Genomic DNA, 18,096 nt, shown 5'->3' with positions numbered 1-18,096 from the left:
AAGGTCACGCGAGCTTTCTAAAATTGGATAGTTGGGAAACCCGGGGGAGACTTTGACGTAACGTCAAGTTAGAGATGTAATGTCACGTTATAGAAGCATGTCGCCCAAATGTCCAATTATCATACGTAATTCTACAAAATACTGTCTTTTTCTTTTTTTTCTCAAGAAAAGTCTGGGTATCCTCTCGCACCAACTTATCTTCATTATTTACTCATATTTCAAAATACTACCCATCTTTCCATATGAGATTCCAATTTCAGTAGCAATGTCAAGATCAGAACGGCAGCCGAAAACGTCCATTAACGCTTTAATTTTGTCTTGGGGTATACGTAATTAAACAGAGCCTCTAAAAAGCGACCACACTTTTTATCAATGTCCATGTAACTTCTATTTTTCTTAAATTTCTTATGCCACTGGAAAACCAGTAACTAGATGCATTTTTCCCAAGTCTATGTCTATAATATACGCGTTTAAGATCGAGTGATCCCGGGATTTTCAAAAAAACGTGTCACTTGACCAAATTTTGACGTTAACTAACAACTTAAAGATGAGCAATAAATCATCAACTTATAAACTAAATATCCAGTAAAATCAGTAAAACTCTCACACAAAGGTTTAAAAAATATCAAGCAATCGTAATAATGACAATTTTCCTTTTATATACCACATAGGGCGGTTTAATTCTTATTTCACGAATTAAGAATTTAAATGATAATAAACGCGTTAATGTCTCCCCCGCATTTCTACCGTTTCTATGGCAACTGCCATAAAGTTACTATCAAAGATTTTTAAAAATTTTTTTAATTTAAAATATTCATCAAGTGTCTATATTTTCATTTGTAATTTTCAACCGATTTCACTGAAAAATAAATGAAATATGAAGAAATTCCACGAACTTTTGGATCAACCCTCGTATTTCCATAAGTATTTAAGTTCCGTGATAATAGAATTGCTGAATAAAAATAAATTCAATTTTAAAAATTTCCCGTTTTTGACACTTTTATTTTCCGTTGATTTCTCAAAGTTAGCCTTAACAGTGCTGCGTGGTTAGATCATTCAGTTTTTGATGGGGAAATTAACATTGAAGGTTATCATATATTACGACGTGATAGGAATAGAGCAGGGGGAGGTGTTTGTTTATATATACACAACAAATATGCCTTCACTCAGCTGGAAGGTATAAACAACAGTAAGGATCAAGAGTCAATCTGGGTCAATCTATTTTTACCAAAGACCAAACCAATTCAGATTGGAGTGTGCTATAGACCACCTTGCCAGTCCAACTTTCTAGAGTATTTTGAACAGAGTCTTCAAATGCTACGAAGTGACTGTGAAACCTACATTTTAGGAGATTTTAACATAGATTTTAAAATTTCCAATAAGAATAGCATTCTTAAAGCATATAAAGATGTCTTGAATCTTTTTGACCTAAACCAGATTATCAACGAACCCACTAGAACAACAGAATCATCAACTATTATTGACCATATTATCACCAACAGAAAAGAAAATATTTCTCAGTTTGGAACCATACCCATTGGTCTTAGTGATCATTGTGCTATATTTTGTTCAAGGAGGATCTCGAAAGGTCATTTCAAATCACATCAATCTATCACTATACGCACTTTAAAAAAATTATAACCCTGAAATTTTTATGACGAAATTACTTGAAGCAGATTGGACTCAAAGTTTCTCTACATGTGTCAATCAAGCATGGAGGGTTTTTCAACATACTTTCAAAATGGTCTTGTATGAAGTAGCCCCAGTTAAAGAAATTAGATTAAAACAACGAACTGAACCATTGATAACATCGTCCATCCTCGAAAAGATCAGAGAAAGAGATTCTTTACATTATTCATACAGGAAAACAAAACAGGAAGAACATTACAAAAGCTACTTCAGAATTAGAAATGAAATACAAAGAGACGTTAAAGTTGCAAGGACAGAATACATATCTAGTAAAATCGAAGAAAACAAAAATAACCCGAAAAATCTATGGCAGAGCCTAAGAGACCTTGGGCTTAATAATAAAGTTCAGGACAGAAGGAACGTCTGCTTAAAAATTGATGATGAAATATGTCACGAACCAAAATCTGTTGCAAATCATTTTAATAACTTTTTTGTTAATATTGCAGCTTCACTGGTAAGCAAACTCCCCACACCTTTAAATATTTTTAGTGTGGATAGTGAACGTTTTAAATCTTTTTATTCCAAAAATGATAATCTTTTTATTCTGAAAACAGTCAGTGAAAGTTTTGTACACAAAGAGCTTTTAAAATTGAACCCTTCTAAAAGTACGGGGCTTGATGATATTCCATCTAGGTTCATTCGTGATGGAGCTGATTTTCTAAAGATTCCTATAACATATATTGTAAATTTATCCATCTCTTCTTCCATTGTTCCTGAAGATATGAAAACAGCTAGGATGAAACCTATTCACAAAAAGAACATTTCACTAGAAGTAGGTAATTATAGACCGGTTAGTATTCTTAGTGTTGTTTCAAAAATTTTAGAGAGATCTGTTTCATATGCAACTTTCAAAATTCTTAGATTGTAATAACATCTTATATGAGTTTCAATCTGGTTTTAGAAGTAAGTACTCCACTGAATCTTGTTTGATACATCTATTTGATTTTATTAGAGATAATACTGCAAAGGGATTATATACTGGAATGGTTATGCTTGATCTGCAAAAAGCATTTGATACTGTTGACCATGACATACTTTGTAAAAAACTAAAAGCAATTGGTGTTCAATCTGTTGATTGATTTTTATCTTATTTGTCTGAAAGAAAACAGTTTGTTCACAGCAATGGAATTTCATCAGATGCTGGTATTATCACTTGTGGTGTACCACAGGGCAGTATTCTAGGCCCTTTATTATTTTTAATTTACGTTAATGACATGGTTACTAGTGTTGACGCAGATTGTAAACTTATTTTATACACTGATGACAGTGCCATTTTATTTGCACATAACTATCCTGATTTTATATCAGAAAAGCTTGGTAAAGTTTTAGATCAGACTTCGCACTGGCTTGTTGATAATAAATTATCGTTACATTTAGGTAAAACTAAATGCATTTTATTTGGTTCCAAAAGAAAGCTTCAAAATGTTGAAAATTTCCAGGTTGTATGTAATGACCATAACATTGGTTGTAAAGAAAAAGTTAAATATCTTGGAGTTTTGATCGACAAATGTTTAAGTGGTGAATACATTGTTGAATCGATTGTCCAGAAAGTAAATAATAGATTTCGATTTCTGCACCGACAAGCCCGGTTTTAGATACTTTTTGTAAAATGACTCTGTGCTCAGCATTAACACAATGCCATATTGATTAAGCCTGTAGTGCTTGGTATGCAGGGCTATCAAAAACTTTAAAGAAAAGGTTAAAAATTTGTCAAAACAAGATGGTTCGTTTTATTTTGAATTTAGGTCCACAGGCATCTGTTAATTACGAAATACTTAGTCAATTAAATTTATTAAATTTTCAAGATAGAGTTTCTCAGCTTAGACTGAACCATGTTTTTAATATTTTTTCAAGGAAAAACCCCTTCTTATCTCAATGAACATTTTATACTTCGGTCAAATTTTAGTAGCTATCATACTAGATCAGTCTCAAATGCAGATTTTGTCGTTCCAATTGTCATAGTTGTCATTAAACTATGATTATTATCGAATATTTGCTTTGATGCTTTGCGCAATATTACGTACGTATTCTGATTGGCGCGCATAGCCAATCGAATACAACCGGGTTTGCAGGACGTGAGAGCCATGTCCGAGTGTTTTGATTTGTACAGGTGAATTTCTATTTTTAGCATTTCTTTACGTATGACTGACCAGTGACCTACCATGGACCAATGGATTTCGTTATACTAATTAATATGCATGTTTTACTAAACCGTGCACTATATAAAGTAAGAAACCCGCCGAAATGCCCACCCCAAGCTCTACAGCCTTTACGGCAGCAGATCATATAGATTCTATCACAGATCGATTCAATCGATGTACAGCATATAATTATATTTTTCTGATTTGATACTGGATGCCTGGTAAGATATTCATTTACTTGTTTAATTTATGTAACGATTTACTGGCAGTCGGTTAAATATCTATTAATTAATACTTTTCGTAAATGTCTTTGTTTCGTGTTTGTCTATGTGTACATTGTTTTGTATGAGTGTTGTGAGAGTGTTTTTCTATTTTCTAGGTTTTCTTTATATCCAGTAATAAATTGTAAAACGACCGAACCAGTTTTGTTTTGAATTCCTCTAACAAGACTGTGACCCTGTGACATATGGCGCCCACGTGAATTTTCAACTTGAAGTGAATACTACAGTGATGTGTATGTTGATTTCCACGACGAATTATCGTCAACTTCAAGTTTTCCAATGGATGATGACCAGGGTCCAGTAATCCACTGAGGGACGAGAGGATTGTCCACAACGCCCGTGTGTACGTGTCCAGTGCCTATTACTTCCCCATGGATCCGCCTAGGCTGTAAGTTTGCGCATTTTGAATACACGTGTTTAAATATCATTCTAGCTAGCTAACTTATGTTTAACATTCCAACCATCCTATGGAATCGAGAACTGTGTCTCTCGGATGCTCAGTGATCCGTGTACCGTGACCAGTGAATCGTGTTCAGGTAGATTCTTCTATTCCGTGTGAAGTGTTCCGGAACCTGAAGCTACAACTCAACAGTTTATTGATTTCTTTGAATTAAATCTAAAGAAAAATATTTGTGCGCACTTGTATTTATATTTTCTATGTGTCATTTGTAACTTTTGTGTATTATTGTGATTTATGTTCTTCGTATTGATTTGTATGAGAAATGCCGGCTGTGTGTAAGAAGTGCGTGTGTGAATTTTGATCGGGATCGAGCTCGATATATTTTTTCCTTGTTTTGGTGGTAAACTTCCGGAAGTACAGAAAACGTGTTTTGAGTTGGTAAATGTTTTGTTTATCTGTGCTTGAACAGGCACCTATCGGAATTTAGACTGCCAAATGTATGTGTACTGTGCTTGATGTTATTATATGTACTGTGTTGTCTACAGTCGTGTTTGTTTTGTTGACTGTCAATGTTTATTTTTGTCCGTCAATGTCATTGTCTGTTGAACATTTTGTTGATGCGAGTTGATCATGTACAGTAGTTTATAGTAGCTGAAAATTTCCCTGCGCGCGATCACTTTCTTAATATTGCAGCATCACTAATTGGAGCACAGGACTGAGAACAACAGGACTATTAGACAAAGCAGAGGTAAATTTGGGTATATTGTTTTTTTCCAGTTTATTGTGTATGCAGTTGTATTTATACAGAATTTGAGTGAGTGATTGCTTGTGTGTTGACATTTGCGCATTGCGATAAGTTAATCTTTGCTTGCGATTTGGTATCAGTTAATCATTTTCAAATCAATATGGCAACTGGTGTTGATGAAAACAAGGGTAAGAAGGACTTACAACAAGATATTGATGAAACCAAGGGTAAGAAGGACTTGCAAGAAATTATAGAGCAAATCAATGCAGAAGAGCATTACAGGGTTATAACAAAAGAGGAGTATGACCTGTTGAAAGCGCAGAAAATTCCAACTACCCCTAAAGTTGAACATGGTTTGAATAAGGGTACCATTCCTAAACTACCATCCTTAGGTGAAGTACCGATCCCTAGTCACATACCCTCACCAGGTTATTTACACCCGCCAGGTCTTATGTCATCACCTCAATTGTTTAATAGCTCTGCTCTGTTTCATCAAAATAACAACCCTACCCCTATAAAGCTTCCAACTTTTAGCGGTAGTGAGCAAGCTCAGAAAGGTGAAGTGAGCTATGACGTTTGGTCGTATGAGGTTAGGTGCTTAAAGGGCCAGTGGCCTGACCATGTTCTTTTGCAGCCAGTGAGAAGTTCTCTGAAGGGGACGGCGAGGGAAATTCTGATTCCACTTGGAGAATATGCAACAGTTGAGAACATCCTCGCAAAGTTAGATGATTTTTATGGGAATGTCTGCACACCCGAAAACATCATGCAGAAATTTTATTCAGATCATCAACAAGAAGGTGAGTCAATTGTTTCCTATGGATCTAGGTTAGAACAGTGTTTATCAAAAGCTGTAAAAGTAGGTCACATTGATGTAAATGCCAAGGACCCAATGCTTAGATCAAAGTTTTGGTCAGGTTTAAGGAGCACACAGTTAAGAAATGCAACAAGGCACAAGTATGAGACTGTAAAAGAGTTTCACTCCCTTCTTAGAGAAATAAGACAGATTGAACAAGAGGAAACTAGTTTGAAATCTGTAAATTCAGTTCCAAAATCAAGTGTTGCTATGTCAAGTAATGTAGATTCATTGACAATTCAAAATTCTGAACTGCAAAATATGCAAAAACAACTTACAGAATTACTTTCTCAGATGAAGAAACTTGATAGCAGAATGGGTAAAATTGAGCAAAGTTCAAATGCAAATAATCAAACACAAACAACTGGTTTTAATAATACAGGTTCTTTTCAGACAAATACCTCCAACAATACTTACCACAGAGGAAATTTCCAGGGCAGGAAGAAATTCGCCAACAGGGGCAGAGGAATGTATTTCCAATCTCAGCAACCGCCAAACCAGCAGCACCAGATTCAGCAACAGACTCAGCAACCATGGCAACAGAGGCAGTTTACTCAACAGTCTGGTAACATGAATGGGTTTGGTGCAGGTAGTACTTTAAACTAGTTTCATCTCCTGTTGCGGGGCAAACTGAAGATGCATTTCAAAATAGCCCTAATTACACCAAAAATCAATCCAGTCTTTTGTACAGGTTAGTTGGAGAATCCAATGAATCTGATATTATTGTCAATGGCTTAAGAACAAAAGCTCTCGTAGACTCAGGATCTATGATAACCTGTATTTCTGAAGAATTTTTCAAACATTTAAACCCTAAGCCTGAGTTACATGACCTTTCAGAATTTGAACTCAATGTTCAGAGCGCTAATGGCAGTGCTTTGCCATATAGTGGCTATGCTGAAATTGACATATGTGTACCTTGCTTTGGTGAATTTACATATACTATTCCTGTTCTAGTAGTTCCCCAGACAAATTATTCAAGGCAAGTACCTATGATTCTTGGAACTAATTTCATTCGTTTTTACAGGAATGCTTGTAACCAGAATTCCACTGATTCAGATGATGTTCCAGAACAATGGAAGATAGTATTTGACAGTATGAATGATGAAACACCAGTGAAGACGACTAACAAGTATACCATTCAAGTGTTACCAAATGAGACAAAAGTAATCAGAGGTCTGGTAAGAAATAACCATGGTATTGTATCAGCTTTAACTGAGCAAACAAATACTTCATTATCAGGAGGTCTCATTGTTTGTCCTAGAGTTATTTCCCTTACCCAGGGTAAGCATACTACTACTATTCCTGTTAGGGTTTGCAATATTTCAGCCTCTATTGTACATATACCACCGAAATCACTTTTATGTTCAGTAAGTGGTGTCAAGTTAGTGGACTCTTGGAATCCTGAAACACAGGATCAAGGTATTAAGAAACCCAGAAAGTCTTTGCAGGAATTGGACATCAAGATATCAGAGGAGAACTTAACTTCTAAACAAGTAAGTGAGGCTAAGAAGTTTCTCTCTGGTTGGACTCATTTATTTTCAGATGGACCAACTGATATAGGTAAGACTGATATTTTAAAACATGAAATTAAGCTTACCGACAACACACCATTCAAAGAACCATACAGACGGATTCCACCTGGAATGTATGCAGAAGTACGAGAACACATTAAGGAGATGCTGGATGTTGGAGCTATTAGACCGTCACAGAGCCCATATTCCTCAAACATAGTATTGGTCAGAAAGAAAGATGGTAGTTTACGTTTCTGCATAGACTACAGGAAACTCAACTCCAGAACCATCAAGGATGCATACAACCTTCCACGCATTGACGACACTATCGACAGATTGGTTGGGTCTAACTTCTTCACCAAACTAGATTTAACCAGTTCCTACTGGCAGGTTGAGATAGAAGAGATGGACAAAGAGAAGACAGCCTTTTCAGTCAGCGGTGTTGGTCACTATGAGTGTAACAGAATGGGGTTCGGATTGACGAACGCACCTGCGACTTTTCAGAGGATAATGGAAAGATGTATGGGTGAGTTGAACCTGAGAGACTGTCTTGTTTTTCTCGATGACATACTCATATTTTCGCAAACATTTGACGAACACTTGGACCGACTGACAGCTGTATTTCAGAGACTTGAGAGACATAATCTTAAGCTTAAGGCCAAGAAGTGTGAGTTTTTCAAAGAGAGTGTTACCTACTTAGGACATGTAGTAAGTAAAGCAGGTGTAGCTACAGACCCAGAGAAGACCAAGTCTATTTCTACATGGCCAGCCCCTCACAATATCAAGACACTTCGAACATTCCTAGGATTTGCAGGATATTATAGGAGGTATGTAAAAGATTACTCTAAGATCATTAAGCCTCTCAACGATCTCCTGAAGGGCCATTCCACAAACTCGAAGGAAAAAGGTAAGTCCAAAGTCAAACCACCACCATGGAGATGGGGAGATGAGGAGTCCCAAGCGTTTGAAGAAATCAAGAGGAAACTAACATCACCACCAATCCTCGCCTATGCTGACTTCGACAAGCCTTTTATCCTCCATACAGATGCTTCAAGAAATGGTTTGGGAGCCATACTTTATCAGCAGCAGAATGGTGAGAAGCGAGTGATAGCTTATGCTAGTAGAGGTTTGAAGAACAGCGAAAGAAACTATCCTGCGCATAAGTTGGAATTCCTTTCATTGAAATGGGCGGTGACAGAAAAGTTCTATGACTATCTGTTTGGAAACAACTTTGAGGTCATCACTGATAACAACCCGCTCACCTACATTTTGACCACTGCTAAACTTGATGCCACAGGTCATCGATGGCTAGCTGCTCTGAGCAACTTTCATTTTTCCATCCGTTACCGGAAGGGTATCAACAATGCAGATGCAGATGGCTTATCTAGAAGACCCTTGGAAACAGATGTCATTCCTGATGTAGTCCAGTCCATCTGTAATGCACAAACTACAAACAGAGAACACTGTCCCTACTTTGAGAATATATACCTACCTTATAACGTCACATCTGCTTCATGTATGACTGTAAGTACTGGTATTGTACAAAGTGAGGCACAAAGTGAGTCAAACTTTTCTTCTTTACCTGAAACTTCATGTCTTGATTCATGTGTTTTTTCTGACATTGATTGGCAAAAAGAACAATCAGCTGATAAGGGTATTAGTAGAGTTGTACATTTATTGAATCAGGGATGTTTACTATCTAAGTCAGATTTAAAATCAGAGACTCTAGAAGTTTGCAAATATTTCAGAGAAAAAGACAAATTGTTGATAGAAAACGGTATTTTGTACAGAACATCTGTTTTAAACCATGATCATGTCAAACAATTGGTTCTACCAGCTCATTTCAGGGATGCAGCATTTGAATACTTACATACAGATTTAGGACACCATGGCAGAGAAAGAACAACCCAGCTTATGAAAGAGAGATTCTATTGGCCAGGTATGATTCAGGACATCACCAACAGAATCAAGACCTGTGATCGCTGTGTCAAGTTCAAAACACCAGAGAAAATTTCAGCTGAACTTGTAAATATTGAGAGTTACCATCCTCTCGATTTGGTTTGTATAGACTATTTATCCCTTGAAAAGAGTAAAGGTGGGTTTGAAAACGTCTTAGTGGTAACAGATCATTTCACCCGTTATGCACAAGCTTTTCCTACACTTAACCAGACGGCAAAGACAACTGCTAGGATTTTGTTTGACAATTTCATATTACACTATGGCTTCCCTAACAGGTTACACAGTGACCAAGGTAGAAATTTCACAGGTCATGTCATTAGGGAGCTTTGCAAGATAGCTGGTGTTAAACAATCTAGAACTACTCCCTATCACCCCATGGGGAACGGTATGGTCGAGAGGTTTAACCAGACTCTAATCAAGATGCTTGGTACCCTAGACAACAAACAGAAGGATGATTGGAAATCCTTTGTAAGTACACTTGTCCATGCATATAATGCAACAAGACATGAGAGTACTGGTTATTCCCCTTTCTTTCTCATGTTTGGGAGACATCCACGTTTAGCAATTGATGCGTTTCTCAATTTAAATTCCGATACGTCAGAGAAAATACGTAGTCGCGATAATTATGCGAAGAAACTACAGAAGAGACTCGAATTTTCGTATAAAGTTGCTTCACGAGAAGCAGAAAAGAACGCGACTCGTCATAAGAGCATCTATGATGCAAAAGTACGAGAATCTAAAATACAGGTCGGTGATCGTGTATTAATTAGAAATGTGGGTTTGAAGGGAAAGAATAAGCTGGCTGATAAATGGGCCAGAGACCCCTACATTGTTACTGAACAGCCCAGCCCTGATATTCCTGTGTTTATTGTGAAAAAAGAGAATGGTAAAGATAAATCTAAGAACTTGCATAGAAACATGTTGTTGCCAATCTCTTATATACCCAGGTTATCAGAAACAGAGCAGATCAGCCCAGGTTCTAAGACACTCCCTTTAAAAACTACTGATAAGACACCCACCCCAGTCATAAGTATTCCTACTCCTTCACTTGAGAGTGAGTGTAAGGTAAGTGACGCTGCTATTTCAGGCTCAGAATCTTCAGACTCGGACTCAGATTCTGATGATAGACAAGTTTATATCATTCCTCAACGTAGAGTAAGTAGAGTACATAGACTTCCAAGTTCTATTTCTCATCATAGTCCAAGTACTTGTCAGGATTCTACTACAGTAAGTAGACTTCCAAGTACTATTTCTCATCATAGTCCAAGTACTTATGATTCTACTACCAGTACATATTATAATACTACTGATTCTACTTTGAATCGCAATTTATCTACTGTACAGAGTACACCAACACCCCTCCCTAGACGTTCTACTAGACAGGTGAGAAAACCGGAAAGGTACGGAGAGTGGGTGCACCAGGTTACTCCAGTTTATTACGTATAGTATATACAGGGGAGAATGTCACATAGTTGATGTTCATTTTGGTTGTAAATATGTTTGGGTTATAATACTTTGTCTGTACAATGCTACATGGACATTGTTATTTGCTTCAGTTATTTAAAATGTCAGGAGCCATTTTCCCTAGCAGGGGAGAATGTCACAGTTGTAATTAAATTATAATTATTATTGAATATTTACTTTAATGCTTTGCGCAATATAAGTACGTATTCTGATTGGCGCGCATAGCCAATCGAATACAACCGGTTTTGCAGGTATGTGAGAGTCATGTGCGAGTGTTTAGTTTTGTACAGGTGAATTTCTATTTTTAGCATTCCCTTTACGTATGACTGACCAGTGACCTACCATGGACCAATGGATTTCGTTATACTAATTAATATGCATGTTTTACTAAACCGTGCACTATATAAAGTAAGAAACCCGCCGAAATCCCCACCCCAAGCTCTACAGCCTTTACGGCAGCAGATCATATAGATTCTATCACAGATCGATTCAATCGATGTACAGCATATAATTATATTTTTCTGATTTGATACTGGATGCCTGGTAAGATATTCATTTACTTGTTTAATTTATGTAACGATTTACTGGCAGTCGGTTAAATATCTATTAATTAATACTTTTCGTAAATGTCTTTGTTTCGTGTTTGTCTATGTGTACATTGTTTTGTATGAGTGTTGTGAGAGTGTTTTTCTATTTTCTAGGTTTTTCTTTATATCCATCAATAAATTGTAAAACGACCGAACCAGTTTTGTTCTGAATTTTTCAAACAAGACCGTGACCCTGTGACACAATAATTAAGCAAAAACAATCTGAATCATTTTATTTTAATGGAATCAGAGACTGGAACATGTTACCAGCAGAAATTAAACCTGTTTTAAATACTGGAAGTAATTTTGCTTTTAAAAGAAATGTCAAGAAATTTTTATTAGAAAGGGGAATTGCCCAGTGTAAAAGTCAAGTTGAGTTTTATTAGTTCTTATAATTAGTATAAGTTGTTCCATGTACAATCATGTGAATTTTTGGTATACATTCATAATACACTTCATTTTTAAGGATCTCTGTGTTGTCAACTTGATCCCATGTCTTAGTATGTTATAGTATTTTAATTTTATATTTATCTGCTTATATTATTTAACATCAAATTAACATACATGTATGAGTATAAGGACCCCCTTGGAAATAAGCCATTGGCCTTCATGAGTTATCCTTGGTATACAAATGTAATGTGAATCACATATATTGTCTTTCGAAAACTGATTGATTCCGATATTTATCTTAATTCTATTGTTTGGTGCCAACTTTTATATATATATATATATATATACGAGGGGCGTTCAATAAATAATGTCATTAGCTCGATGACATACAACATAGTAGTCATATGACATAAAGCTTGACTTTCTCTCATTATTGAATCTTTAATAAATTTATAACAGTTTATGTGACCACTTTTCATCACATAGTTATATCGTGAGAAGCTGGGAAACAAGGGCTATTCGAGACACTGCATTATAATTGAATGGTAAAGAATCAGTAAACTAAAGTGACAATAAAAGCTACATTAAAGCTGCTGTAAAACTTGTAAAAAATCCCAAAGAAATATTTATTGAAATATGTGATATTTACAGCAACCGATGCCTGTTTTATAGACAAATTAGCAGGTGGACTTCAATGATAAAAAAATATATAATGGGCATCAAAAATGGGTACCCTCCTTGAAAACAAAAATTATAACAACTTATGTACTGTTTGCCAAATTTCAACAAATAACATTTGATCTTGTATGATCAACTTTAAGACACATAGCAAATTTGATAGAAATGATATCGGGAGTAGTTTACACTGTTTTTAAGAAACATTTGACAGTAATTAAGCTTGGTACTCTAAGGTCACCCTGTAGTTTGAAAAATGAGTGAAAACGAGAGCTTGTACCAAAGTCTGAACAATTATTTCAAAATATCAGTAATTGTAGTAATCCACGTTTGTTTTATATTCAAACAGATATTGGAACATGAATCTATTGCTTAAAACCATTAAAACAAAATTTAACATAAGATGTACTTAAAAAAACGGCGAAGGTCTGTAAAGAGCAAAGGTCTGCAAGAGCACAAGAACAGATTATTATGCAATTTTTTTAAATATGAGTGGTATTATTGTTCAAATTCGTATTCGGTGAGACAGTTTAATATCTGGAGGTGTCTACAAAGCAGTTTTTTTGCAAAGAAATTGAAAGGTTTATCAGAGAAAGGACCCAGAATCTAGAATCCACTACATTGAATTTCTTCATGACAGCGTTCAAACCCGCATGCCCTAGAGAGTAAAGGGGTTTTCGGGTTAAACAGAAAGTTAGTGTTTTTTCACATTAAAAAAATTTGCCAGATCTTTGACTTTTTGACTTGTTTCTATTTCCAAACTTTAAAAAATCACCTTTCAGAAGGAAAGAACAAATCCAGGAAATCATTGGATCTGCCATTTTCCAGTATACTAAGGGTCTTACCCAAAAATGAGTTTTAACAACAATCAGAAATTGGATAAAAATGTTACGGACGTGTGTTTGAATTAAAAGAGATTATTAAGTAAAATCATGAAGACTAAATCATTGAAAAGCGCCGTTTGCTTCTTTCTGAGCCCCAATGACATTATTTATTGAATGCCCCTCGTATATATATATATATATATATATATATATATATATATATATATATATATATATATATATATATATATATATATATATATACGAGGGGAGCGCCGCGAGAATTCCATCGGCATCGAAAGCAAGTTTTTTAACTTGCCTAGATAGCCGAGCGGTCTAGCGCGCTGCTCCTGTACTGCTAGGAGACAGATTCCGTAGGTCGTGAGTTCAACCCCGGGTTGGGGCGGAAGTGGGTATCCATGTAAAAGTGAATTTCTTTGTGCTTTCTATATTAATATTTCTTCACTTAGGGCAGTTATATTAGTTTAAGAGTTGTTGTAAAATGTGCTTTATAAATAATAATTAATTTCATTACAACGTGTATTGGTTTCAATCCTCTGTTAAAACTAATGTCCAAATAACTGTATCTCACTTCTATTCTCAATGACCGTGTAGTGTAGGACAGCGCCGCGAGAATTCCATCGGCATCGAAAGCAAGTTTTTTAACTTGCCTAGATAGCCAAGCGGTCTAGCGCGCTGCTCCTGTACTGCTAGGAGACAGATTCCGTAGGTCGTGAGTTCAACCCCGGGTTGGGGCGGAAGTGGGTATCCATGTAAAAGTGAATTTCTTTGTGCTTTCTATATATATATATATATATATATATATATATATATATATATATATATATATATATATATATATATAATATTATCATAAATTATATTGTTAATATTGCATTGTAATAATATTGCATTGTAATAACGTATGTGTAGTGTACCAAATAAATATCTATCTAAATATCTATCTAACATTTTTACATTTATTTGTAGTTGCTGTTGTAGTCACCAATAATATCTCGGATTCAGAATCACTTAAATTTGAATCTGTTCCACTTTCTGCAGAAACAGTATGTTATTGTTTACTGACTTTCTTACCTTTATTGGTCTTGTTACCGGTATCTGAAAGACAGTCATCATCTGACAAGAACATAAAAGGTAACAGTAAGTTTCTATGAAGTAATCTTACTGGTCCTTTGCCAGATGATTTCTGTACTTTATAAACAGGAATGTCACTTCGGGAATATCTAACACAAAATATGTGTCTTTTTCCCATTTATCAGATAGTTTGCATTTCCCAGTCTTTGCTAGAAGACGAACTAAAAATCTGTCTCCGATTTCAAATTTTGAAAATCGAACTTTGTTATCATAGTTCTCTTTATGTCTTAAAGAATTCTTCTGCACATTGGATTTTGCAACATTATAAACAAAATTTAATCTTTTCTTCAGTTTGTCTACATAAGATTGATGACTAACTGGCTTATCGGACATTTCAGAAGAGTCTAAATTCAAAAATGCATCAACGGCCAACTTTGGGTACCCACCAAACATTAAATAATGTGGCGAAAAACCACTTGTCTCTTGTTTGATTGCATTATAAGCATGAACCAACGGTAATATGTAAGACTTCCAATCATCTTTCTTGTAATTTTCTAAAGTTCCTAACATCTTTAGCAAAGTTTGGTTGAAACGTTGACCAAACCATTACCCATGTGGTGATATGGTGTTGTACGTGATTTACTCACACCTGCTAATTTACAGAGTTCTTTAATAACATTACTTTCAAAATTTCTTCCCTGATCTGAATGTAATCTTTCAGGAAAACTATAATGACATATGAAATTTTCAAATAATACTTCTGCAGTTGTTCTAGCAAGTTGGTTCTTTGTTGGCACAGCCATCGCATATCTAGTGAAATGATCTGTGATCACCAGTATATTTTCAAAACCACCCTTTGATCTTTCAAGAGATAAAAAATCTATACACAGAATTTCTAAGGGTTTGGTACTTTGAATGTTAACAAGATCAACCCTTGGGGTATCGCCTACTTTTCTTCTTACACACCTTCCACAGGTTTCTACTCTGGATTTAATATCATTATCCATCCCATTCCAAAAAAATCTTTGCTTTGCTAACCATAATGTCTTATCCCTACCTTGGTGTCCTGCATTATCATGAATTCCTTTAAAAGCTTCATCTCTGTATTGTACTGGTAATACTAATTGTTTAATACTTACCCCATCTTGAACGGTGTTTCTATAAAGTATACCTTTACAAATTTCCAAGTTCTTCCATTCTCTTAGGTACTCCTTAACATCTTGACTTTCATTTTGTAAATCTCTACCTGTAGGTTTCCATAATGTAGTGTGTAATAATTCAACTATTCTACTAATGACTATATATTTACCTTGCTCTTCTCTCCAGTTGATGTTGCTAGTACTTTAATCTGTATTCTAGAGTCTCTATTTCTACATGTTTTAACTGGGCGTTTTGTGATAAAACTAAACATTCGGCTAAAGGGAGTTCTTCATTCTGAATTAAAACTGCGGATGTTAAAGCTTTTATAACCTCAGGAAAAACTTCTCCTTTGTCGGTCTCCTTGACAACCCATCAGCATCTCTATTAGATTTGCCAGTTTTGTAAACTAATTTAAAATTGTAATTCGAAAGAGACGCTAGCCAGCGGTGCGATGTTGCATCCAACTTAGCAGTAGTTGTAACATATGTTAATGGGTTATTGTCAGTATAGACAGTAAATGTATTTCCATATAAATAATCGTGGAATTTATCACACAGTGCCCATTTCAAGCATAAAAACTCTAATTTGTGGACGGGGTAATTGCATTCACTGGGGCGCAATCCCCTACTTGCGTAAGTATAACTGTCTACCCCTCCTTGATTCTGGTATAAAACAGCCCCAAGACCTTCCCTACTAGCATCAATATTTACAATAAAAGGTTGGGAAAAGTCTGCATAGGCTAAAATAGGGGGTGACGTAAGTTTCTCTATAAGGGTATTAAAAGCTGATTGTTCTGTTTTACCCCAAATCCAAGGTACTTTCTTTTTCTTTGACTTTTTCGCATGTTTGTTTGTAGGGTGACCCACTAATAAATCATTTAGGGGTTTTACAATTCTGGCATAGTCTTTAACAAAACGCCTATAATAACCAACGTGGGCGCCATTGTCACAGCCTAGTCTAGGTATTGTAGTTGTAATAAAGAACTCAAATACGGCTGCTGGGTTCAATACTAATTAATATATTATACGTTATCAGAAAAAGAAGAGGGTGACCTAAAATATAATGTAACAAGTATTTAATATTTCTCACATCACACTCACTTTTACGCGAATAAATTTAATCTTAGGAATTTAGATAATTTAGAAATCACTTCAGTTAAATAAAATGATCAAATACTAGTAGATACTGAATAATAATTGAATACAAAGAAATAATTTAACAATTATTTCTTACCGTAATCCTAGACTTAATGCCACAATATCGTAAGATATAGAATTGTGTGCGGGGAGAGATAGGTCTTCCCTCCCCAAAGTCTAAGGTTGGAGTGCTCGAGAAGTTAGTATTGGCACGAATGCGCAGGAGACATAGAAAAAACCGGATACTCTCACTGACCACTCATCCGTACATGTATAAATGAATGAATGAATGAATAAGGCATTGAATGAACGTAGGAAATTCCGTAGTGACAACGGAATTCACTAGTTACTATAATAAAAAGATGCCTTATAATAAGATATGAAAATGATATGAATAATAATTAGTAATATTAATTAATTAATTATAATTCACCCTGTGACACAATCATATAACGCGCCTCCCTCGATAGCGGCGGGGCAAAGTCGGTCACCGGGAATCAATTGACGTGTGATCTAGCGACCCACAGTCATAATAAAAAAAAAAAACACCACAGAATGGTTAAATCAATTCTTGATAAATTTGTTCCTTCTTATACTATCTCTGTCCCATGAAAATATTATTTTGTTGGAGTCTTACGTATGGTAGGAAAGAAAGCTTGATCCGTATTAACCGTAAAGAAGGCTACGTTCTCATTTTGATATTGAAGAACTCTTCATGCGTATAATTGAAATAAACTTGCCGTAGTCTTTGAAATATGTTACCACGCTGTATCCTATCTCTTTTTTAAATTAGGTTTTAAACGTGTTCTTTGTTTCCCGTTCAGAGTATTCAATAGTATCTTTTTCCTTTATTAATAAAGATCTTCCAAGAGAAAGGGTTATGAAAAAAATTTATAGAGTATATTTTATTCGTTTAATATGAACATGAACAATATGAACGGAAACGATATTTACACCGGGATTTCATAAAAAAAAACTTTTAAGAGTCAAATAATACACAATTATTTACTGCGCGATTCTCATATTCACCTGGAACCAAGATTCTTTTTTTTAAAGTGTATTTTTGCCATTACGTAATCTTTCTTTCGATTATACGCTGCGAGAAATTCTAAAGCGACACACCGCGGTGAAACATTGACCCGCAGTCATAGGCAAATAATTGGTATGTATACAATCCATTCTACAACAGTAGGAAAATATTATTTT

At 35.3% G+C, this 18,096-nt stretch overlaps 1 protein-coding gene across 1 annotated transcript; it reads left to right on the top strand.

The window, feature by feature from the left end:
* Positions 1-5,263: 5,263 nt before the first annotated feature.
* LOC134242492 (uncharacterized) lies at positions 5,264-6,734 on the top strand. Its single transcript, XM_062724580.1, has 2 exons — positions 5,264-6,053; positions 6,503-6,734. The coding sequence occupies exons 1-2, from the start codon at positions 5,417-5,419 to the stop codon at positions 6,676-6,678; spliced, it is 813 nt and encodes a 270-aa protein (XP_062580564.1). The 5' UTR covers positions 5,264-5,416; the 3' UTR covers positions 6,679-6,734.
* The last annotated feature ends 11,362 nt before the right edge of the window (positions 6,735-18,096 follow it).

The sequence above is a fragment of the Saccostrea cucullata genome, unplaced genomic scaffold (genome assembly GCF_032062105.1).
Source record: "Saccostrea cucullata isolate Sc308-1 unplaced genomic scaffold, CSIRO_AGI_Scuc_v1 ctg4314, whole genome shotgun sequence".
NCBI classification, from domain to species: Eukaryota; Metazoa; Mollusca; class Bivalvia; order Ostreida; family Ostreidae; genus Saccostrea; species Saccostrea cuccullata.
Note: the sequence above shows the minus strand (reverse complement) of the source record. Positions and strands in the feature narration are given on the sequence as shown.